General features: G+C 37.1%; 1 protein-coding gene across 2 annotated transcripts in view; it reads left to right on the plus strand.

Annotated features, from left to right (window-relative positions):
• LOC126077130 (transmembrane protease serine 11F) overlaps positions 1–26,708 on the plus strand; it is a 103,609-nt gene that overhangs the window by 41,704 nt on the left and 35,197 nt on the right. The window contains exons 2-3 of one of the 2 annotated variants that reach the window (XM_049886162.1): positions 12,721–12,872; positions 23,373–23,491. In XM_049886162.1, the coding sequence (XP_049742119.1) occupies positions 12,721–12,872; positions 23,373–23,491 (271 nt within the window). The remainder of the gene's footprint in view (positions 1–12,720; positions 12,873–23,372; positions 23,492–26,708) is intronic. The other variant, XM_049886163.1, reaches the window with a different exon arrangement.

Raw genomic sequence — 26,708 nt, forward strand, 5'->3', positions numbered from 1 at the left:
CAGGGCCCCTGTACTTCCTGCTTGTTTTCCTTGCAACACCTTCCCCGCAGATATCTGCACAGCTCCACCCTTCACTTTGTTCAGACCTCTGCTTAGATGTCATGTGTCACAGAGTAGAACTGCATTCCATAGAGTTTTCTTGGCTGTAATTTTTACAAAAGCAGATAGCCAGGCTTTTCTTCTGCAACCCTGCTGGGTGGGTTCAAATAGCCAAAACTTTTTGGCATCCAGAGACCTATGTTTATGTATAACTTTATTTATTGCTCACTATCTGTCTTCCTTGAAACCCTGGTGGCATAGTGGTTAAGTGCTACGGCTGCTAACCAAAGGGTCGGCAGTTCAAATCCACCAGGTGCTCCTTGGAAACTCAATGGGGCAGTTCTACTCTGTCCAATAGGGTCACTACGAGTCGGAATCGACTAGATGGCACTGGGTTTTTGGTTTTTTATCTGTGTCGGAACTGACTCAACAGCAATGGGTTGTTATTTTTTCGATATCCCCAGCAGTGTTGAAGGAATGAATGAAATCAAAGGGGTTCTTATTAACAGATACTTGGTAGTCATAGTAAGCATAAAGCCTTCTTGAGATGGAAAATGTGATGATTCTAATGCAATTTTTATATTTTGAAGATCCTATGTTTTTGAAGAATACAAACTATAGAAATATTCCTAGTATTTTTAAAAAGAATTAAATTATAAATTATTGTTAATGTAGCTACTGTCAGAGGTGGAGCTGCCGATCTTCTTGGTAGTGTAGTGTGGAAGGAGGTTGATTCTGAGTGTTCAGAAGTTGGCAGTCTTGATTTTGAAGGTCAGTGATAAAGATGTCACCCCCTATAAAGGGACAAATCTTTTGCTATATCTAGCCCTCTTAAAAAATTAGGCATTAAAAAATAAATAGTTTTTCGAAAACTCAAGAAATTCTTATCATTTATATCCTGAAATGGTTTATATTTTTTTAAGTTATAGTAGACTGTGTAAATAGGATTTACTAGGACAAGCACTTACCCTGAAAAAAGAGCTACTGCATGTTCCAGCAAAGGAGCAGGATACTATGCAATTTCTGCCCACACTCTGCCACTTTGCTCTTCTTTATTTCTCGCCTGCTGAACCAGTCATTTCTAGGTGATTGGAAGCTAACTCTGAGACAAACTTATACTTGAAATTCTCCCAGTTTCCCACCACTTCGCCAGTTCTTTATGCTTCTGAAGCCACTTATCATCATGACATTTACAGGATATATTCTTAAGATCTTTTGGGTAAAACTAAGGAATTTCTTTCCAGGATTCTATTGGTTCCTTGTCTTGGAATCTCTTATCAAGTCCAAAGTGAATTTTGCTCATCATGAAAACACAGTGTCATCACAACTTAGATGACTGTATCATTTTACATGATACGACAATTAGCTCCTCCCTTTTGCTACCCACCATTGCCTGTGTTTTCTGACTCATGCTTTCCAGCACTGCCAAGTCTTCCCATAGAAAGGAATTTCTCAAAAAAAAAAAGAAATCAGAGTGCCATGAGCTAAACTACATTGTTTATACCATTAAAAGTTCTGTAATTTCTTACACTATTCTCATTTTCTATCCAAAATATGAAATTTATTTTCTTTTGACAATTTTATCAATCTTTTTTTCAAGTGGTAGTAAAAAAATACTATTCACTAGTGGAGTTCCCTATAATTTCCAAACAAAAATTTAGAAAGATGCTTTAATGATAATCTGAAGTTCTACCCACAAGCAAGAAGCAAAAAGGGCAGGATATATGTAACCAGTGTTATGTGGCTGGAAAACCCTATTTATCCTTTAAGGGTCAGCTCGGCTGTCACATCTTATGAGAAATCTTTCCTATACCAATTTCTAACCCTTTCCTCAACAGAGTTTATCACTGAATCCTCCATGTTTTCCTATCACTATACTTGGTATATCTGTTATACTCTATAGATATACCTATAGGGAGTATCTATATTCCCTATGACATAATATACATTTTGTTATTTTATGTCTTTCTTTAAGCTGTGAGCCTCTTGACTACATGGCCCATGTCTTTTTAATTTTTTTTTTTAGTATCCCCAGTGCTTGCCATATGCTAGGCACACAATAAATGGCTCTGAAATAGAACTGAATTATGTATAACAAAAGGACATATAACAACTCTTCTGCTGACCAGATCGTGCATCTTGTGGCTCTACATTATGTTCCAAGTTTACTAGCAGAGCTTTGCTAGAAACATCTTACATATCTTACATGAATAAACCAATTGTCATATTATTAATATGTAGTTCAGGGGTCTTTTACCATGAAGCCAGTATTCACCTAGGTAAGACTGTAGAAGAGAAAAAGTACTGGAAAAACTAATGTAGTCGGAGTTCAGAGAAAGCAGATAATACCTGAGTTTAGGAGGCTTAGACAAATTTTGTCTCTGAATCAACAAATGAAATATTGTAGCTTTCAAAAATAGAGGCATTTAAGGAGTCCCTGAGTCATGCAAATAGTTAACACATACAGCTGCTAGCTGAAAGGTTGGAAGTTTGAGTTCATTCAGAAGTGCCTCAGAAAAAAGGCTGGTGATCTACTTGTAAATAAATCAGGCATTGAAAACCCTCTGGAGCACAGTTCTACTCTGATACACCTGGGCTCACCATGAATCAGAATCTACTCAATGACACCTTTTTTTCTTTTTAATGGGGATAGCTGTGTTTTGAAAATAACATATTTGATATCTTTAGTAGTACAATGTAATATGCCCTGGAAAGCAACAGATTAGAGTCAACTCACAGAAGCTGAGAATTAGACAATCAATGCTAAACCAAGAAATAATTATTCTATAATAGCATAAATGTTTTCTGGCGATGTAACCTTAGAAAATCACACACACTCAGACACACACACCCCAATTCTACTATGAAGTCTAGAAATGGAAAGAGATGTTAATATATTTTACTAATGAACATAGCGAACAGGTTCAATTTCAGTTTTACAAATGAGGAGACTGAAGCACTGAGAGATTAAGTTAAAAGGAGATAGAATACTGTGCCTAACCATGATGCAACAAAGTGTCTCAAATTAGTGGTAACTATAAAAAAAAAAAAAAAAGTTTTTTTTTTATAAGGCCTATGTCATGTCAAGTAAAAAAGACAAGCAGGGGAAAAAAAATGCCTAAATGTGAATTTTGATCTTAACCCTTTTACTGATTTCATCCGTAATAATGTTCCAGAGAATATCTGGCAATGATGTTTGGTGATTAAGGAAGTTTTACTCAAGTCTGCGGATGTATCTTACATCATATGATCGTCCTCTTGGGACTACTACAATTCACCTAAACCATATATGTTTACATATATTTCAGTTGAACTCCTTAAAAGGGTACAAATGGATTAACTTTGAAAATTCCAGAATAATTTGGGCAACAGCAGCTATCTGACATACCTTGATCAACGTTATTTGTAATTCATTATTTTTTGTCCTGGTCAAAAATACTATGACTTTCTTTGTAGATTTCTATCAAAATAAATCCATATTTTATTGGATTGTGAACAACTTTGCTCTATAGGTTCTCCCATGAAGATAAATAATCCAAAAGATACACATAAATTGAGTATATGATGGGGTAGGCCATGTTTTAGTTGTATTAACAATCTCCACATTGTGCCTAGCAGAGAGCATGGTAGGCACTCATGCCATTTGATGAACAAATATATAATGAAGATGGCCTACATCTACATACCTCTGCTTGAACTTAACACTAATTAGAACCCCAATTAATTTTCCCTAAGACCCTCCATTTTAAGAAAGTCTATAAAAGAAACTGAAAAAGAATTCTATTTTGAGTGCTTCTATATTTAAAAAGGAAACCCTGGTGGCGTAGTGGTTAAGTGCTATGGCTGCTAACCAAAGGGTTGGCAGTTTGAATCCACCAGGCGCTCCTTGGAAACTCTATGGAGCAGTTCTGCTCTGTCCTATAGGGCCGCTATAAGTCGGAATTGACTTGATGGCACTGGGTTTGGTTTTTTTTTTTTTTGGTATATTTAAAAAGATAGCTTCAAAACAGTTCAAAACTAAACTAGCACTACCATAAAAACCAAACCATTGCCACTGAGTCGATTCCAACTCATGGTGACTTCATGTGTTACAGGGTAGAACTGCTCCATAGATTTTCTTGGCTGTGATCTTTACAGAAGCAGATGGTCAGGCCTTACTTCTACTGTGCCATTGGGTGGATTTGAACAGTCATTCTTTCAGTTAGTAGCTGAAAGCAAACTGTTTGTACCACCCAGAAACCTGAACTAGTCCCTTCCTAATGAACATTGTCACATGTTCCACTGTCAGCCATCTTTAACATAACCATAGAGCTCATTACAACTAGGTATTGGAGTAGGCAGGCTTTCTCAACTGTCTATTTAGGTATGACTACTGTCTTACTTTCTTAGTTATCTAGTGCTGCTATAACAGAAATACCACAAGTGGATGGCGTTAACAAAGAGAAATTTGCTTTCTCACAGTCTGTGAGTTGGAATCGACTCAACAACACTGGGTTTGGTTTTGGTTTGGTTTAGTAGGTTACAAGTCCAAATTCAGGGTGTTGGCTTTAGGGGAATGTTTCTCTCTCTGCCGGCTCTGGAGGAAGGACCTTGTCCTCAATCTTCCCCTAGTAGAGGAGCTTCTCAAGTGCAGGGACCCTGTGTCCAAAGGACACACTCTGCTCCGGGTGCTGCTTTCTTGGTGGTTTGAGGTTCCCAACTCTCTGCTTACTCCCCTTTCCTTTTATCTTTTGAGAGATAAAAGGTGGTGAGGTCACACCCCCGGAAAACTTCCTTCACATTGGATCAGGGAGGTGACCTGAGTAAGGGTGGTGTTCCGATCTCACCCTCATCCTTTTTAACATAAATTACAATCACAAAATGGAGGACAACCACATAATACTGGGAATCATAGCCTAACCAAGTTGATACACACATTTTTGGGGAGACATAATTCAATCCATGACAATTACAGTGCTTATCATCAAAGAGCCTGCCTCTAAAGAGGATATAGTTCTCAGGTTTAATGGCTAATCTACTCAGGTGACATTTTTGTGCAGAGGGTATTATAAGTTATATTTGGTCTCTTGATCAGAATATTTGTGAGACTGTCTAGAAAGAAAAGTATGAGACTAGGCTTTTTGAATGTATTTTTTTTTTTAATAGTCTGACTGTGATAATGTAATTAGTCTTCCTAGCTGAATTAAGTCATAAGCATGACACAGCAGCACATGCTTAGACTGAGGAAAAATATAAGCAGGAACAGGCTCCAGGAAACATAGAAGGCATTCTTTCCAGTAAGGCAACTGAACCGCTTCTCTTAGTAACAAAATTTTAAGTAGGAAAAGTTTCATGGATTTCCTGCTGCTTCTCCATGGTCATTTTTTTCGATGGCCAGTTCATCCAACAGGCCACATTATTTTCCAAAACAGGTACTTCAACACACTTTCTATCTGCCAGAAACAGATTTCCAACCATTCTACACATGGCAGGCTTCTTCTCATGGTTCGTGTCTTGACATAAATTTTACTTTATTCACTCTTTCAAAGTGGTCCCTCTCTCCCTATCTGATTTATATCCTCTTATTTATGCTCACAGAAACCCTGGTGGTGTAGTGGTTAAGTGCTACAGCTGCTAACCAAAGGGTGGGCAGTTCAAATCCGCCAGGTACTCCTTGGAAGCTCTATGGGGCAGTTCTTCTCTGTCTTATAGGGTCCCTCTGAGTTGGAATCGACTCAACAGCAACAGGTTTGGTTTTGGTTTGATTTATGCTCACTGACATCTTTCTCATCTTCATGGCTCTCATCAACAATTGTAAGAATCTCTATGCTTACTAGTTTTGTCTCCACTGCTAGACTGTAAGCACCACGAAGGCAAGAGCCATGTAATTTCTATTTTATTCACTGTATATCCAGTACCATCAGTGCCTAAAATATTGTGGGTATTTGTGAAATAATTGTTAATAATGAATAATAACTCTTGATTTTTTAGAATTTGTCAGACTGTGCATGCAAGCAGTTTTTCTGGGTATAGGATCTAGACAGCATTACTTTCATTCATCATTTGTTCATTCATTCAGAATTTATGTTAAGTATACTAAGTAGTATAATAAACTAGTTTTTTCTCAAAGAAGCTTATGGTTTCTGACAAATCCTATTAATATAGTTCTTTAGATATCACTTTTTTTAGATATCATGAAATGCCTGCATATCTAACTTTTTCTTTAATCCTTACAGTGATCTTGAGTGGTGGGTAATATTATGAGCCTAATTTAATAAATGAAACCCTGGTGGCATAGTGGTTAAGTACTACGGCTGCTAACCAAAAGGTCAGCAGTTCAAATCCACCAGGCTCTCCTTGGAAACTCTACAGGGCAGTTCTACCCTGTCCTGTAGGGTTGCTATGAGTTGGAATCAACTCAATAGCAATGGTACAGGTTTAATTTAATAAATGGGGAATTCTTAGAATTCAAGACATCAAGAGACCTGTCCAAGATAATAGGGTCAATTGTGACCAAACAAGGTTTGAATCTAGGTCTTCTGATGTTAAATTTCATGTTCTCTGTAATACTGTTTCCATATATGCTTCATTACTGTAGGCATTCAAGTTTTATTTCTATTCAAATTTTTTAAATGCTTTAGTTCCTAGATTTTGCTTCTTTTAATGGATTTTAAAAATTATATGGGTTTCCAGAGAGGGCAGCTGTTTTATATACTCTCATGACACTAATGTGAGGTCACAACAATGACATTTTTATTTGATATCCACATTGAAGCATTAAAGGATAATGTAGTATCTCAATTTTATTAGAACAAAGGTATGGGTTTCATTTTAAATACTCTGGGTGTCTTAGGATAGGTTCTCTAGAGAAGCAAAACCAGTAAAGTGTATAAATATATAGAGAGAGTTATAACAAAGAAACAGCTCATATGATTGTAGAGCCCGAAACATCCCAAATCCGTGGATGAGGTTAGAGGCTTCTACCGATTCACATAGTGGCAGTGGTTGGTGAACCTAAGATGGGTAGGTCGGAAAACAGGGCTCTGCTCACATGCTGTGAAAATTGAGGAATCCTAAGATTAGCAGATAAACTGATAGCTCAAGTCCCAAGAACCAGGACAGATGAACAGGAGGCAGCCGCAGGATCCAGAGTGAATATCCACTGATATGTTGATGCAGGCCACATCCCCAAGGAAAGTCCCTTTCACAGCAGATCCCATCATGGAAGTGATCACACATAAACACTGAGAATCATGGCCCAACCAAGTAGACACACAATCTTAACCATCACCCTGGGTTTGTTTCCTTCAGATTGAGTGTCATGGTTTTTAATTCTGTTTCATGATTGGTACTAGAACCAGCAAACTAGTCAGAGCATTTGGCATTGAAGAAATAATAGATTTATATTCTTGGTGTTTATGCTTCTAGAAATCAGAAGCATATTATTCATTGTGTAACAAATCCAGAAGCATAGTTACATATTTTGATAAACTGTAAAGAAGAATAACATGCATGAGTAACTGTGCTGAACTGCAAATAATTTTGAACACAATACAGAAATATCTTTACCATTAATTGTCAAGTCACATGAAGAAGTATATTCAAAGATAAGATCAAAAGCAGAGTGAAACAAAGCTTGTTGTTTCTGGGAAGGAATCAGGATTATTCTCTAACTCTGTACCAGATACTATACTTATAGTATCTTGGATCCTAACAAAGTCATAAAAGGTTTTTGTTCTTTATTTTCTAGGTAAGGAGGCTGAGGTCAAAAGTGCAACTAACTTGCTGAGAGTAGCAAAGCCAGGATATAACCCAGTCAATCTGTGTTCCATCACAAGCAGTTACCAGTTTAGATCATGTACCAACACTTTCCATTTAACGTTAATAAGGTTGTTTAAATGTAGAAATAAGTTTGAGTTGTATTTTTCTCCATTATTCATTTATATATTTCCCTACTTTAATTTTACTTTAACATTAAAAAAGAAAATAAAACAAGGCAAAACAAGCAAGAGCAGCAATTTATTAAAAAAAGACTGAAAGAATAAATTTATTCTTAATTCCCTATTTTAAAAAATACAAAGTACTGTTGAAACTTTTCATTTAACACAATAGACTCATCAGATTTAAAAAAACAAACTGTTCTATACAAATCAGGATAAACATAGGAATATTTAAAAGTATTAGGACTTTTAAATGTTATCAAATAAAATAACATTTTGCAAAGCTTGGACAAATTATATATTAAAAAATAAAATCTTTCTATCTTACCATAGTCAATTTCTTAATGGTAACTGGCGCTTAAGTGCCTTGACTACATTTTGTTTTGTTTATTAACTCATCACAGCATTTCATAACAGCCTGGCCAACAAATTTCTTTAAAATTGTATAATATTTTTTGTTGGTTTTTCCAATTCTTTGTTTTCCCCAGTTAGGGCAAACACCACTTTCTTTTCAATTGGCTGGTGTCTGCATACAGACACAAATGAGTATTTGGTAAAACTTATTTCAACTCCCACTTGAGATAGACGTTAACTGACCAGTCCCATCAGGCTGAAAATAGCTGATCACCAGACAAGAGCAACTCATTTTATAATTAACTATGTCCACAATTAAAAGAAAAAAAGTCAGTGTTATGACATGAAGCTTGGTTATCAACCCATAAATTTGACAGAATTTTATTCTCATCATTTTTTGAATCTTGAAGGGTTCAATGTTCAGCAATGAAATGGACAAAACTGAAGAAAATAGGGAGTGAAAAAAAAAATACAACAAAAACCTCCACAAACTAAGTAATCAAGAGTATTTATTGCTCTAGATTTTGGGAATGGAGACATCAGTTATGGGTCAGGGGGAAAGCATTACACCTGGAGACGTTAGTACCTTTTTTGGTTTTTTGGGGGGGTGTGTTCCAACCTTAACAGTTGTTTTGTTAGAATTCTGCAACCAGATGTTACCAATACAACTAAAATAAAATGAGTCAAAGAGAAAGGAGATTAAAAAAAAAAAAAAAGGGCTTTTCATTTGGCTCAGGCACAGGTATAAGGACAGCAAATTGTTCTCTGTTAACAGCTTTAATATCTATCAAACCAAAACCAAAACCATTGCTGACTCATAGAGATAAGATTCTGACTCATAGCAATCTTATCTCTATTGCAAATACTTTTTCTGCCTCTTCTGATCCTCATCTTTCCTGGAGAGACACAATTTACATGAACATCCAAACGAAGGGGGCATTAATCATTTCCTTGTCCCACAGTTAAGAAATTACTTGACAAGGCTGGAGGATTTGAGTTAAAACTATGTTCTTCTCTCCACCCCGCTGCCACAACCTTAGATAAGACCCTCACCATCTCTCTTCTGGAGCCCTGGTGTTGTAGTGGTTAAGAGCTTGGCTGCTAACCAAAAGGTCAGCAGTTTGAACCTACCATCTGCTCCTTGGAAACCCTATGGGGCAGTTCTTCTTGGTCCTATAAGGTCACTGTGAGTTGGAATGAATCGATGGCAACAGGTTTTTTTTTTTTTAAATCTCTCTCTTATACCTTCAAAATGACCTCTAAACCCACAATGACCTCTAAGATGGTCTACTCGTCTGCACTTTTGCCCTAATCCTCATCCTCATTCATGCCGGTGTGATTACTGTAAATTATCAATCTGAGTAAAACTTTTATTGGCTCCCCATCTCCTGCAGGGTAAGCCTTTTATCTTGGGTTATGAGATTCTTCATGAACTCATTCCAGTTCACCTGCCTGACCACATCCTTTTCCCAGTTTAGCAGTGCTGTGAAATCTTGAGCATACTCTGGCAGACCACACATTCTTTAAGGTCAGAAGCCACATTTTATTTAGACTTTTATTTTCCAGTACTAATTATTAATAATTAATGCTATTTCACAAGTCTGGCCTTTTTATTGTTGTTGTTGCACATACTATTTCTTCTCTTTTTTTCTACCTGAAGAATTTTTATTCTTCAAAGTTTTAATTATGACAGTTTCTTGGTAAAATCTTCTGATACAGCCCCTCAGAAAGTTAATTGCTTTTTCTTTGTGTGCAGACGTATTATGGCACTTTTCACACTATGTATTAATTACTTGATTCCACGTCTAGCTTCCCTTTTAAAGTGTGGTCATCGTACGGGTAAAGTCTATATCTTAAAATTTTTATGCCTTTAAAAAAAAAAGGTATCTAAAAAAAAAAAAATTTTTTTTTTTATATTTCTGAAACATTGTTAATATGCAATAGGCACTATTCTAAGAACTTTAAATAATCTCATTTAATTAAATAAAGTTTACAGTAAATATTTGTTAAATAAAATTCAAAGCACAAAAACTTTTATAAAAATGTTTCACTTCCAAGATATCACAGTATTAAATCCTATTTGGAGATTCAGAAAGTAAACCAAATATATGCCAGCTTTCAGGTAGGAGAAAGATAAATCAAATGGCACAAGATACTTCGGGTAAGGGAAGTAATGCAGGTAGGAGTGGGAACAGGAGGCAGACTAGTGGAAACGAAGGTGCTCATGGGGACTGGAAATACAGTCTTACCAAGTACAATTCACAATTCATGATTTCATTAGAAGGTGCTAATAAAATGCAAAAAAATCATGATCAGGTCTTCAAAAGTAATATTGCTACTTTTAAAACAAACTATTAATTTTTTTTAATGTTACTAAAAAGTTGTTATTTGTTGTTAGGTGTCTTCCAGTAGGTTCTGACTCAGCAGCCCTATGTACACCAGAAGGAAACACTCCCCAGTCCTACACCATCCTTACAATTTTTGTTATGCTTGACCCATTATTGCAGCCACTGTGTCAATCTGTCTTATTGAGGGACTTCCTCTTTTTTCGATGACCCTCTACTTTACGAAGCATGATGACCTTCTCTGGGGACTGGGCCCTCCTGTTAACATGTTCAAAGTATGTGAAATGAAGTTTTATCATCTTTGCTTCTAATGAGAATTCTGGCTGTAATTCCAAGACAGATTTGTTTGTTCTTCTGGCAGTCCATGTTATATTCAATATTCTTCACCAACACCACAATTCAAAGGCATCGATTCTTCAATCTTTTCTTATTTATTGTCCAGCTTTCACATCCATATGAGGTGATTGAAAACACCATGGCTTAGGTCAGGTGCACCTTAGTCTTCAAGGTGAGATCTTTGCTTTTTAGCACATTAAAGAGGTTTTTGGCAGCAAATTTGCACAATGCAATATGTCATTTGATTTCTTGACTGCTGCTTCCATAGGTGTTGATTGTGGATCCAAGTAAAATGAAAGCCTTGACAACTTCAGTCTTTTCTCCGTTTATCATGATGTTGCTTACTGATCCAGTTGTGAGGATTTTTGTTTTATGTTGAGCTGTAATGCATGATGAAGGCTGTGGTCTTCGATTTTCATCAATAAGTACTTCAAGTTCTCTTCACTTTCAGCAAGTTAGGTTGTGTCACCTGCATAACACAGGCTGTTAATGAGTCTTCCTCCAATCCTGATGATGCATTCTTTTTCATATAGTCCAGCTTCTCAGATTATTTGTGCAGCATACAGATTGAATAAGTATGAGAGAAGATACAACCCTGATGCACACCTTTCTTGACTTTAAACCAAGAAGTATCCCATTATTCTGTTTGAATGACTGCATCTTGGTCTATGTGTAGGTAGGTTCCTCAAGAACACAATTAAGTGTTCTGAAATTCCCATTCTTTGAATGGTTATCCACAATTTGTTATGATCCACACAGTCGGATGCCTTTGCATAGTTAATAAAACACAAGTAAACATCTTTCTGGTATTCTCTGCTTTCAGCCAGGGTTCATCTGACATCAGCAATGATATCCCTTGTTCCACATCCTCTTCTGAATCCAGTTTGAATTCCTGGCAGTTCCCTGTCAATGTACTGCTGCAACAGCTTTTCAATGATCTTGAGCAAAATTTTACTTGTGTGTGATATTAATGATATTGTTCAACAATTTCCGCATTTGGTTGGGTCACCTTTCTTTGGGACGGGTACAAATATGGATCTTTTCCAGTCAGTTGGCCAGGTAGCTGTCTTCCAAATTTCTTGGCATAAACTGGTGAGCACCTCCAGCTCTGCATTCATTTGTTGAAACATCTCAGTTGGCACTCCATCAATTCCTGGAGGCTTGTTTTTCCTTGGACTTCTTCCTTCAGTACCATCAGTTCTTAATTATATGCTATCTCCTGAAATGGTTAAACGTCGATCAAACACACAAGCCACCACAGTACAACAAACTGATAGACTCATGGCTGCATTAAAAAGTGGACATACTAAAATCTTTTATTTTTAATCCAGTGATGCTCATGAGACTACTATACAACTTTGCTGCTAAGAACTTCCTTGTATAAATGACATGAAAATGTTATTTGTAAATTAACTTTTTATTAACCGAGCTGGGTATTTCAGCACCCAACTTCCAAAATGTCAATACACCAGAGAAGAAATACAGTGGGGAGAGATTCTCATTTGAATGTCAATATCAGTAGAGCTTTAACTTAAACTTGTACTGTGGTTAGGGTGTTGGAGAAGGGGTACAAATTAAAACCTCATGTTCTTTTCAGGATCTAAGTATTCCACTGTCATTTAGCAATATAAAATATAAGGAACGCAGGAAGTAGGAAAAAGTCATAGAAGCGTAACAAGCTTTTAATTGCCCTATTGTTTCTTTCTTTTTTTTTTTTTTTATTACAGACCAGTTGAATTTTCAGAACCTGAATACCCACAAGTTGAATATCAAAGGAGGCAGCAATTTTGGGATCCTATAAGGCGAGCTGTTTTCACATTGGTGATTGCAGCAATTATAGGAATTGCAATTGGTATAGTTACTCATTTTGTTGTTGAGGGTAAGTATACACATCACATTTCTAAGTACTCCATGATTTAGTATCTTGAAATTCTCTGCTGTATAAAAAATGACATTGGCATTTTAATTATTTAACTTTTATTGATGTTAAACTATAAACTATAATTGAGCTCTGTGTTGCATATTTTCACCAGTGTAGCTTGCAAAATACATTACATGGATAGAGATAGCCAAAAGAAACACACACACACACACAAAGAGATAGAAAGAAGAGTAAAAGAATTACCTTCAAAGTACAGACAAATCACATCATGTGTTGAGTTTAATATTTTTGTTTTCAGAATCAATATATCAATGAGTTGTCCCAAGAAAAACTGATGATATGAGAAAGGTTATCTTAAAAATACCTTTAAAGGGCTACAGAGCAACCATTATTTTTAAAGGAAAAAGAGATTGTTTCATGACTCAGGGAGGAGGGAACATACAGAATTTATTTCTAATTATATGCAAAAATGGATAGCCAGAATCCAGTTAACACCAAATGAAAATCAAGAAAGAACCATTTGCCTTTGTCTTTGGTGTGGATATTTGTGATCACATGTGACTGAGACATTGCCTAGAATTCTAGGAAATCATATCACTCAAAAAAAAATGCAATCACACTTGAAAGACTTCCCAGGAAGAGAGGAAATTCTGTCCAGCACTCCCAGTTTACCTTCCTACCCACTTTTTTTAGAGAGTGATAATACCTATTTCTTAGTCTCTCATAAAATAAAACTATAAACCGAGTTACCTTCTAGAGTTATCATTCTTGTTAATATCTTCTTCGGGTGGATTAAAAGGTAATGAAGTGGTTTTGTTTTTAAAGTCCTCCCCAGTACCATGCTATAGGTGTTCAAAAAAAAAAAAAAAAAGTAAGGGGATAATATAAATAATAGCAAAAAAAAAAAAAATCCATAAAAATTATCACATAGGTTGTAGTAGGCTGAATAATGTGAATAATGGCACCCAAGATGCTCATGTCCTAATGCTTAAAAAAAAAAAAATGCTTAGAACCTGTGAATCTTTCCTTATATGGCAAAAGGGACTTTGCAGATATGATTAGGGATCTTGAGATGGTGAGATTATCCTGGATTTCTGGGTGAGCCCTAAATGTAATCACAAGGGTCCTTATAGGAGGTAAGAAAGAGGTCAAAGGAGGAAAACAACATGATGACAGAAGCAGTGGGACCATATTGCAGTGTGATATAGGGCCACAAGTCAAGGAATGGGGATGTCTCCTAGAGCCAAAAAAGGCAAGAAAACAGATTCTTTCCTAGAGCCTCCAGAAGGAACTGGCCCTGCTAATACCTTGATTTTAGACATGTAAGACTCATTTCAGGTTTCTAAGTTCCAGAACTGTAAGATACTTATAAATTCATATTGTTTTAAGCACTAAATTTGTGGTAATTTGTTACAGCAGCAAAAGGAAACTAATACAGATGTTAGCACGCAAGGATTTGAGAGATCTTCCACATGGACCTTCCACGCAGCTAACTGAGAGTTGTCTGAGAATAGATGGAAATTTAATACAAGAAAGGAGAAGATAGACTGTGGCAATGGATAAAAAAGGAGAAGGAAATAAGATAGAGGTAGCTAGAGGAGGCGGAGGCAAGACAGTGGAATAGACAGACGCTTCCAGCGAGCCCTCTTTACAAAAAAGACCCGAAAAAACAAGTGAAACAAATATATTGGTGACAAACTGGGAGCCCTGAGCATCAAAGGCAAGCTGAGACAATGAACTGATGGGCAGGGGGAGGAAGAGACCATTCAGAAGTGGGGAGGAGTTACCGGACTTGAATCACGGGGAGCCCTCAGGCAGCATTCCTGGAGCAGTGGTGGCGGCGGCAGTGGGCTAGTACTAGTGTTCGGCCGCAGTTTCCTGAGGGAGAAGCTGTCAGCCACACAGCTTACTCATACTTCTGGAACCTGAGGAGAATGGCGCTCTTAGGAAAAGCTAAGTACTTGCGCATATTTTACCACACCGCTCCCACCCCAAGCTGACTTCAGTGGCTGAGTCCGTTGGCCTGAGATAGACCCTCGTGAGCACCTAGAGCCATCCTCCTGGCCTTGGGGAAGGAAAAAATTTGCAACTGGGGGGAAAAGATAACTTGCTAGCTCCATTAACCGGGGGGAGCTCAGTACAGAAGCGGCTCCTGTCCAGGCATAAACCGTCCATGGACCTTGAGCACCTTTCCCTTCTGTGTGGACTTGTGTGGGCCTATTTTGGGAGAATAGGCCCTTGTTGGCAGACTTCAACCATTTCAGCTGTGTGGTGGAGAGGTGGATGTTTGACATTTGACATTGCTTTGGCTATTAAACAAGGTCCTCACCTACCCACATCAGGGACCTAAGGACTGGTAGCTCCACTCAGGTCACCCAGTCACCCACGACAGGTGTCCAAAGATAACTGGTACCTCCCAGTCCTTACAACCAAAAACTTTGGGTGCCCATGGTCCCTCTGCAGAACCCACCCACCAGCATATTCTACGGAACAAAGATACGTTTTCCTCAGAGACACTTGGGGGTCGGTTCTCAGCCCCATGCCTTGTTCAGAGCGTGACCCCTTGCTGCAATCAGATACTGGTATATACGCTAATCACCTCTGCCCCTCTAAGACTGTAGAACAGAGCCTGTACCACACACTTGATGATCAGCTACCTGGAAACTCAGCTGAATTCATACAAGAAAACTGAATGGACTCCTAGACTGATATACCTGATAATAGCTCTAGCCACCTTGGGACAGGACACCAGAGCTCCAAAGGTGAAAATAATCAAGCTAGCTCACTCAAAGAACCCATAGGGGTATATCCAAACAAAACAAAGTAAGCAGCTATGACACAGTAAGCAAGCATAAACTAATACAATAACTCATAGATGGCTCAGAGACAACAGTCGATATCAAGTCACATAAAGAAACAGGCCATGATCACCTCAACAGGCTCTCAAAACAAAGAACCCAGGGATCTTCTAGATGAAAGTGGATTCCTAGAATTACCAGATGCAGAATACAAGAGTTTAATATACAGAATCCTTCAAGACATTAGGAAGGAAATGAGGCAATATGCAGAACAAGCCAAGGAACACAGATTAAGCAACTGAAGAAATTAGAAAGATTATTCAGGAACATAATGAAAAGTTTAATAAGCTGGAAAAATCATTAGACAGCAATCAGCAATTCAGAAGATTAACAATAAAATTACAGAAGTAGACAACTCAATAGAAAGTCAGAGGAGCAGAATTGAGCAAGTAGAAGCTAGAATTTCTGAACTCGAAGATGAATCACTTGGCACTAATATATTTGAAGAAAAATAAGATAAAAGAATTAAAAAAAATGAAGAAACCTTAAGAATCATGTGGGACTCTATCAAGATAAATAACCTACGAGTAATTGGAGTACCAGAGCAGGGAGGAATAACAGAAAATACAGAGAAAATTGTTGAAGATTGGTTGGCAGAAAACTTCCCTGGTATTGTGAAAGATGAGAAGGTATCTATCCAAGATGCCCATTGAACTCCACATAAGATAGATCTGAAAAGAAAGTCACCAAGACATATTATAATCAAACTTGCCAAAACCAAAGATAAAGAGAGAATTATAAGAGCAGCAAGGGATAAACGAAAAGTCGCCTACAAAGGAGAGCCAATAAGAATAAGCTTGGACTACTCGGCAGAAACCATGCAGGCAAGAAGGCAATGGAATGACATATTTAAAAAATTGAAGGAAAAAAATTGCCTGCCAAGAATCATATGTCCATCAAAACTGTCTCTTAAATATGAAGGTGAAATTAAGACATTTTCAGATAAACACCAGTTTAGAGTATTTGTAAAAACCGAACCAAAACTACAAGAAATACTAAAGGGAGTTCTTTGGTTAGAAAATCAATAATATCAGGTATCAACCCAAGACTAGAACACTGGGCAGAGCAATCAGAAGTCAACCCAGACAGAGAAATCCAAAAAAACAAAGCAAGATTAAAAAAAAAAAAAAGCCTAAAACAGGGTAACAGCAATGTTATTACATAAAAGAAGACAACATTAAAATAATAAAGAGGGACTAAGAAATGTAATCACACACCTTCCCTATGGAGTGGAAGATACGGCGATACAAAGAAATAAAACACAATAAAAGTTATTTAAAAAAAAAAGACAGGTAGCTAAGATGATATGGACATGTATTTAAAAAGTAAGGCTCACGTTTTTATAGTATGAAGAAATCAAAACTGAGTCAGTAAAGGAAATTACACTGTAGTAACCAGGATAACACGAAGAGAAAAAAAAAATTATAAAATACTAGTTTAGAGAGTGAGAATAAATGGACGTGAAAGGCAAGAGAGTAAAAATTACCAAAATGTAAAATAATCAGAACAAAAGTAAGGAAATTAACAGTGTTGATGGCAAAAATTTTATCATCAGGATTGAAGTGTATTTGATAGAATTATTTTATCCTATGGATCTCAATAATTACAAATGATCAGTTTTCACTATTTTACAGTTCTGACCAATTATCCATTCCCCAATATATGCTTAATTTTAAATAGAAGTTAATAAAATAATTCAGTGACATTTACAATATGAATAGTTTGTCCATTCAAAGATCACCAGGAACACACTCTAGTTGAACAAGTTGGATTTATTACTTATTGCGGGGAGTGGGAGCCCTCAATATGGGGAGCCGTAGGATGGCTTCATAGGAGGGTACTTGTCCTTGTTAGGTGCCATCTGGTCCACTCCAACTCATAGCGACCCTATGCACAACAGAACGAAACACCACCTGGTCCTGCACCATCCTTACAATCGTTGGTGTGCTTGAGCCCATTGTTGCAGCCACTGTGTCAAACCACCTCATTGGGGGTCTTCCTCCTTTCTGGTGACCCTGTACTCTGCCAAGCATGATGTCCTTCTGCAGAGATTGATCCCTCCTGACAACATGTCCAAAATATGTAAGAGCAGCCTTGCCATCCTTGCTTCTAAGGAGCATTCTGGTTGTACTTCTTCCAAGACAGATTTATTCGTTCTTCTGGCAGTCCGTGGTATATTCAATATTCTTCACCAACACCACAATTCAAAGGGGTCAACTCTTCTTCAGTCTTCCTTATTCATTGTCCAGCTTTCACATGCATATGATGCGATTGAAAATACCATGGCTTGGGGCAGGCATACCTTAGTCTCCAAGGTGACATCTTTGCTCTTCAACACTTTAAAGAGGTCCTTTGCAGCAGATTTACCCAATGCAATGCATCTTTTGATTTCTTGACTGCTGCTTCCATGGGTGTTGATTGTGGATCCAAGTAAAATGAAATCCTTGACAACTTCAGTCTTTTCTCCATTTATCATGATGTTGCTCATTGGTCCAGTTGTGAGGATTTTTGTTTTCTTTATGTTGAGGTGCAATCCATACTGAAGGCTGTGATCTTTAACCTTCATTAGTAAGTGCTTCAAGTCCTCTTCACTTTCAGCAAGCAAGGTTGTGTCATCTGCATAACGCAGGTTGTTAATGAGTCTTCTTCCAATCCCAATGCCCCATTCTTCTTCATATCATCCAGCTTCTTGGATTATTTGTTCAGCATACATATTGAATACATATGGTGAAGGAATACAACCCTGGCGCACACCCTTCCTGACTTTAAACCAATCAGTATCCCCTTGTTCTGTCCAAACAATTGCCTCTTGATTTATGTAAAGGTTCCTCATGAGCACAATTAAGTGTTCTAGAATTCCCATGCTTTGCAGCATTATCCACAATTTGTTATGATCCACACAGTCGAATGCCTTTGCATAGTCAATAATACAGAGGTAAACACACTTCTGGTATTCTCTGCTTTCAGCCAGGATCCATCTGACATCAGCAATGATATCCCTGGTTCTATGTCCTCTTCTGAAACCAGCCTGAATTTCTGGCAGTTCCCTGTCGATATACTGCTGCAGCTGTTTTTAAATGATCTTCAGCAAAATTTTCCTTGCATGTGATATTAATGATATTGCTCTATAATTTCCATGTTTGGTTGGATCACCTTTCTTGGGAATAGGCATAAATATGGATCTCTTTCAGTCAGTTGGACAGGAAGCTGTCTTCCATATTTCTTGGCATAGATGAGTGAGTACCTCCAGCGCTGCATCTGTTTGTTGAAATATCTCAGTTGATATTCCATCAGTTCCTGGAGCCTTGTTTTTCTCCAATGCCTTCAGAGCAGCTTGGACTTCTTCCTTCAGTACCATCAGTTCCTGATCATATGCTACTTCTTGAAATGGCTGAACATTGACTAATTCTTTTTGGTATAATGACTCTGTGTATTCCTTCCATCTTCTTTTGATGCTTCCTGTGTCATTTAATATTTTCCCCATAGAATCCTTCACTATTGCAACTTGAGGCTTGAATTTTTTTTCCAGTTCTTTCAGCTTGAGAAACACCAAGCATGTTCTTCCCTTTTGGTTTTCCATCTCCAGCTCTTTGTACATATCATTATAACACTTATTTTGTCTTCTCGAGCCGCCCTTTAAAATCTTCTGTTCAGTTCTTTTACTTTATCAATTCTTCCTTTTGCTTTAGCTGCTCGACATTCGAGAGCAAGTTTCTGAGTCTTCTCTGACATCCATCTTGGTCTTTTCTTTCTTTTCTTTTCAATGACCTCTTGCTTTCTTCATGGATGACGTCCTTGATGTCATTCCACAACTCCTCTGGTCTTTGGTCACTAGCGTTCAGTGCATCAAATCTATTCTTCAGATGGTCTCTAAATTCAGGTGGGATATACCCAAGGTCATATTTTGGCTCTTGTGGACTTCCTCTGATTTTCTTCAGTTTCAGCTTAAACTTGCATATGAGCAATTGATGGTCTGTTCAACAGTCGGCCCCTGGCCTTGTTCTGACTAATGATATTGAGCTTTTCCATCATCTCTTTCCACAGGTGTAGTCAATTTGATGTCTGTGTGTTCCATCTGGTGAGGTCCATGTGTATAGTCACTGTTTATGTTGGTGAAAGAAGGTATTCGCAATGAAGAAGTCGTTGGCCTTGCAAAATTCTATCATTCGGTCTTCAGCATTTTTTCTATCACCAAGGCCATATTTCCCAACTACTGATTCTTCGTCTTTGTTTCCAACTTTCCCATTCTGACCACCAGTAATTATCAATGCATGTTGATTGCATGTTCGATCAATTTCAGACTGCAGCAGCTGATAAAAATCTTCTATTTCTTCATCTTTGGCCCTAGTGGTTGGTGCATAAATTCGAATAATAGTCATATTAACTGGTCTTCCCTGTAGCCATATGGATATTATCCTATCAGTGACAGCATTGTACTTCAGGATAGATCTTGAAATGTTCTTTTTGACGATGAATGCAACACCATTACTGTTCGAGTTGTCATTCCCAGCATAGTAAACTATATGATTATCCGATTCAAAATGGCCAATCCCAGTCCATTTCAGCTCACTAATGCCTAGGATATAGATGTTTATGCATTCCATTTCATTTTTGACGATTTCCAATTTTCCTAGATTCATACTTCGTACATTCCAGGTTCCAATTATTAATGGATGTTTGCAGCTGTTTCTTCTCATTTTGAGTCGTGGCACATCAGCAGATGAACGTCCTGAAAGCTTTACTCCATCCGTGTCTTTAAGGTCGACTCTACTTTGAGGAAGCAGCTCTTCCCCAGTCATCTTTTATGTGCCTTCCAACCTGGGGGGCTTATCTTCCAGCAGTATATCACACAATGTTCTGCTGCTATTCATAAGGTTTTCACTGGCTAATACTTTTCAGAAGTAGACTGCCGGGTCCTTCTTCCTATTAGGAAGTAATATTAAAAGCTTGTGGCTTGTGTTGGGTGTTTGTCAAGAGGTCTCATGGAAGTGGATGCTATCAGGAAGCTGGGATAATGCTGTGACTGGTTATCTTAATAAGTCTTATCTAGAGGCAAGAGCAACGAAGTGAGGCTGTAATTAGTAAATTAATTAATTAGTAATTAGTAAAGAATCAACAGTCACTCAGATTAGCCAGAATAGGGGAATGTTCCATATTTTGTTTTGTACAGTTTTTTTTTTTTTTTTTTGAGTTCATATACATTTATGGAATAATCTTAATTTTGTCTCAGTCTATTACAGTCACAGGGTAGCTTTATCTGATGTTGATGTTCTGTGAAATTGTTAAGTCCAAGGCCTAGATAATTGTACCAGGCCAGCTCCTTGATGTCAAGGGCTGCTTTTCTCTTTCGCAGGTTTACATTGCTAATTCCCTAAATTCTTTTTTTACTATTTAGGGAGTACTTTAAAAATAATTTCTTGTGTTATTTATTCAATATTAAGATATTCCAATGGACTAGAATCTATAGATTATCATTACACTGTGGCAAGTGCAAAGCACAGCTCTACACAGAGTATTATAGCATCACAATTTTGAAATTTCTATCTTATCCTGGATTTTTCAGAGATGTCCCCTGATGACAGCTGAAGCCAGTTAAGCAATGAAGAGGTGTGGGGAAAGGGCATTCCAGGAAAAAGTGTATTTCAAGTGAAAGGGGTGGGATGAGCAAAGCCCCAGGGAAGGATAACAGCATGGTGAATAAAGACAAATGCAAACAGTTTGCTTTACTTGCAACATAAATCCTAAGGGGTATGTGGCAAAGAACATTCTAAAGAGGCAGGCAGAATCTATGGCAAGGAAAAACTTTGTAAATCATATTAAAGAGTTGAGAGTCCTTCCCATAGACAATGGAGAATAATGGATGCATTTTAATTGAGGGAAATTTGTCATTCAGAAAGATTACTCTTGCTACTATGTGGAGAATGGATTTGAGGAAAATAGAATTGGAGGCAGGGATACTAATTAGAAAGCTGTTACAATTTTCCAAACAAGAAATGATGAGGTTATGAGCTAGAGCATTAATTGTAGTGGAAGTTGTGAATACAGGATGGATTTAAAAGATTTTGGTGATAACATGTCAGAAAGAGACCGAAGATTACTGTAAGATATCCAGTTTAGATGATGAAGTAGATGGTTATGGTAGTAATTAAGATAGAGAATATGAATGGGGGCTTCTTTTTGTTTTCTACAGTCATTTTGTTTAGGATAGATATCAACTGAGTAGGAAGTAGCTTTTGTGGGTGGGATAAGGAATTCAAAAAATATTAAATAGGCTGCATTGATAGGACTTAAAGACTAGTTGGATATTGGAATGAGGAAGAAGCCAAGCCTTGAATGACTGCACAGATGATAAAGATGCTCACAAAGATAAAAACTATAAGACATGCAGCAAGTTTGAATACAGGAAGAGATAAATGATTATTTTACTTGGAGGTGCATATTGGATGTCCTCCAACAAATAGTCTTTTGAAGTTAATTGATACAGAATTGGAATTCATGACAAAGATCTAGTCTAGAGATAAGAATTTAGAAGTCATCAACAAATAGTTGATAGTTGAGAAGATCACAGTTAAGATCACCCAGAAGGAATGCTTAGCATGACCAGGCCAAGGACAGAATCTTGGAGATGCTAAGGGTAGAAGTGAACATAGAGTTCTCCAAGGTAACTGGGAAGGAGAAGCCAAAAAGGAAGAAAGAAAACTAGAAGAGGAAGAAAGAATACTAGAAGACTAGCTTCATGAAGCCAAAGATGAGGCTTCAAGGGAGCACAATTAAGGCTGTAAAGAAATTAAAGAAGAAAAAAAAGACCAAAAAAAAAAAAAAAAAAAGGTGGTCATTAGATATTACAACTGTTATTCTTGGCAATGCCAAGTTCAGTGCTATGTTAGGGGAAGATTGCAGAGAACTGAAAATTGAATGGGAAAAAAACAAAATGAAGACAGAAAATACAGACCTTTAAGTAAGCTTAGCAATAGCAATGGCAAGAAAAATTGATAGTATATTCAATGTATCCTTATAATGCAGTTTAGCTATTATATACCTATGTTAGCAATTCTTTGGGGAAATTAATGATTTTTAGATGATATTCAGCAATCGGAAACCCCGGTGGCATAGTGGTTAAGTGCTATGGCTGCTAACCAAGAGGTCAGCAGTTCAAATCTGCCAGGCACTCCTTGGAAACTCTACGGGGCAGTTCTACTCTGTCCTATAGGGTTGCTATGAGTCAGAATCGACTTGACGGCAGTGGGTTTTATTCAGCAATTGCTTTTTTTTTTTAATTGTGATATATATCATAGCCATCTTTTTATCATAGCCATCTTAGTGTGTGTGAAGTGATATCTCACTGGGGAGCAATTGTTAATATTTACTTTCCATTATATGTTACATGTCCTATTGTATGAAAATTTTGGTATGTGTAAATGTCAGTAAGTGAGATATCCTGAAAGTACACTTTGGGGCCTGGGTGTTCCATTTTAGGTGGCTACAATTATAAAACTACCAATATTTTTAAAATGTCCATTATAATTTTTGTACTAAGTAAAAATAAACTGCGTTATAGTAAGCCTAGGCATGGGGGAGGGTGAGGGACAAGGAACTGATTACATTTAACCATGGATCTTTTGTTTATTTTACCTTTCAGGTGATAAATCTTTCTATTACCTTGCCTCTTTTAAAGTCACAAATATCAAATACAAAGAAAAATATGCAATGAAATCCTCAAGGGAGTTTACAGAAAGGAGTCATCAGATTGAGAAAATGGTAAGCTCCACAGAATTCTTAAATGTTTATGAACGAGTCTTTCTCCTCATTTTGATGGATTGACACAGTGGCTACAATGGGCTCAGGCACAACAGTGATTGTGAGGATGGAGCAGGACCGGGCAGTGTTTCTTTCTATTGTGCATAGGGTTGCTATGAGTCGGAACTGACTTGATGGCAACTAGCAAGAGCAACACCCTCTCTTTGCCTCAATTTCTTTTGTAAAATGGTTACAACATAGTACCTAAGTCATATGATTGTGAAGATTAAACAATTTAATATCTGTAAAATATTTAGAGTAGCGTTGTATACCTTTATATATAAAAAATTATATATATGTAGCAGATTAGAGTAGGTCAGACAAATATTTTCCTTACTTATAACTCTTGAGTTTATCTTTCTTGGTTCATTTTACTGAATCTTTTTTTTTTAACATAACATAGTATTGACGCATGCACTGTATCATTTTGTTTATTTTGTGTTTGAAAGCACTTAAAGAGTTATATAAAATATAATTTTATATATATTAATTTTATTCCTGGTATCAATTTTAAATTAAGTTGTTGTTAGTTGCCAGTGACTCTATTCCAACTCATGGTGACCCCATGTGTGCAGAGTAGAACTGTTTCATAGGGTTTTTGAGGCTGTATCTTTTCAGAAGCAGATTGCTAAGCCTGTCTTCCAAGGTACTTTGGGCTGCCAGCCTTCCAGCTAGTAGTCAAGTGCTTAACCATTGGTGCCACCCAGGGACCCCTTAAATTTAGTTATATCCCTTAAATATCATGGTTTTCCTTGATAACTTATGCATCTATTATAGCAGAAAGTCAAATAGAATAGTTAATCCTCCATTTCTTGACCCATGAAAAGCATTATTATGGAGACCATGAATTTGTTCAGCAAACCCAATATATTAGAGTGTATCCCTGTATGCTATGAGAGTTACTACTGGAACAAACATGTAACTGCTCTGTAGAGGGTACTGTAGCAATATGACTCTTTACCGTCATCAATAGACACTATCTCTTAATTAAAAGATAAAGACATTAGCATTCCCGCCTTTCCCTCATTATAGTCTCCTTTCTATGTAAAAATAACATGGGGAAAATTTGCATTTTATTCTGTTTTTATGCTTATATATTGGTTGAATTTGAATGTTGACAACAGATACTATTTTTATTTTCACAGCCATTTAAACAGTATTTTTTATACAACAAAGTAGTATTTTATTTTTCTACAAATATGTTGCAACAATTTTTTATGAGATTCAAAGAGGAATGTTTCCAGAGTCAAGTTTGAATAGATTTTCCTTTTTTTTTTGGTAAAACTTCTACCATTTTCTTATGTCTTCATGTATCTCCAAGGCTTGATCTTTATTTTTTCAATTTCTTTTTCTCAAAACTGTATGCTTCCTGCTATAATTTAGGCTGACTGGTCTCTAGGTGGGAAACCCTGGTGGTGTAGTGATTAAGAGCTATGGCTGCTCCTTGGAAACCCCAAGTGTCAGTTCTACTCTGTCTTATAAGGTCGCTGTGAGTTAGAGTCGACTAGACCGCAATGAGTTTTTTTTGAGGGGGCAGGGAGGGGGGGCTGGCTAGGTCTACTTTGGAAATCCTGGTGGCGTAGTGGTTAAGTGCTACAGCTGCTAACCAAAAGGTCAGCAGTTCAAACCCACCAGGCACTCCTTGGAACCTCTATGGGGCAGTTCTACTGTGTCCTACAGAGTCACTATGAGTCGGAATTAACTCCATGGCAACGAATTTTAGGCCTACTTCACAGAAGGAAACCTGGGCCAGGAGAGGACTGTGCTAGTGTGTTGGACCCATTGCTTCCTGCATCCCATGATTTCCTTGATATGATGGGTTATGTCTTGAAGTAGCTTCCTAAAAAAAAAAAAAAGGGCATGGAAGGTAAAATTTCTGAGTTATTGAATATTGGAAAAGATATTCTATATTCTTTTCAATTGATAGTTTGGATATAAAATTCTAAATTGAAAACCATCTCCACTCAGAATATTGAAGGCCTTGCTTCATTTTTATTACTGTATCGAGTAATATAGCTGATGAAATATTGTGTATTTAATTTTTACATGTCCAATTTTTCTTATAAATTTAACTGTTTTTTTAGTTTTCTGAAATTTCATAAGAATGCATCTTGATATTTTTTATTTCACACATTTTTATTGGAATATTATATCATACTTTTAAAAGTATGCAAAACATTTTAAGGAACAAATTATAAAATGAATACCTGAATACCCACCACTCAATTTAAGAACATTGCCAGTACTTCAGAGACCTCTACATGTGCCTCCCTCTCTCCTCCTCAGAGGTAAAAATCCCTATTTTGAATTTTGTTAAATTATGATTTTTGTAGTATTTTCATCTATGTATGTACCCCTAAATATTATATTGTTCAATTTGCTTCTTTTGAACTTTATGTAAATGAATCATACTATGTCATTAAGGAACTATCTTTAAAGTTTTTCCTTCCTTTCTTTTTTTTCAATTTCAAGGAAGTAACACTTGAAATGCAAAAACACTTTTGAAGACATAAAATATTACCTCTGAAAATATCCATGTTTACATTTACTAAATCTTTTACTGACTACAAGCTTAAAAACCTCATCTGAAAATTGCGGATATGTGGCCACAGATCTTCCAAAGAATAAACACAATGAAATAGAGGGAGAGCAGAGCATTCTCTAGCTCCAACTCATTTATCCCTGAGTAGGTTTTTTTTTTTTTTAGATTGGATCCCAAGAAGCAGAATCCGAGATGAGGGTTCTGGGTGAAGAGGTTCATTAACCAAGAGCTTTTAGGAGAAATTTGTAAGGAGGTGAGGGCAGCAGGAAAGGGCAGAGGAAGAAGCTAGACAAAGATGTGGATTCAGAAGTGCAGTCTCAGCTTGATTTCACCCTAGTTCTGGAACCTAAATTATAGAAGTGGCCCTGCCCACAGCCAGGAAAGCTGAACTGCAAACAAGGGCTGCCGGTGAAAGGTGGAGCATAACCTCCCAGGCATAACTGGGTGAGACACTCATGTCAGTAAAGGGCAAGCCTCTGGAGAAGTGCAGGTGTCAGCTTTTATTAGTCAACAGTTACTGAAGCTAGGGAATGAGTGCACCTGCCCAATAAATCTAATCTGAGTAGAGCACAAATATCTGCTATAATTCCTTTTTTATCACAATTCATCATCTTTTAAGTGAATTCAGCTTTTTAA

The sequence above is a fragment of the Elephas maximus genome, chromosome 5 (genome assembly GCF_024166365.1).
Source record: "Elephas maximus indicus isolate mEleMax1 chromosome 5, mEleMax1 primary haplotype, whole genome shotgun sequence".
Lineage (NCBI taxonomy): Eukaryota > Metazoa > Chordata > Mammalia > Proboscidea > Elephantidae > Elephas > Elephas maximus.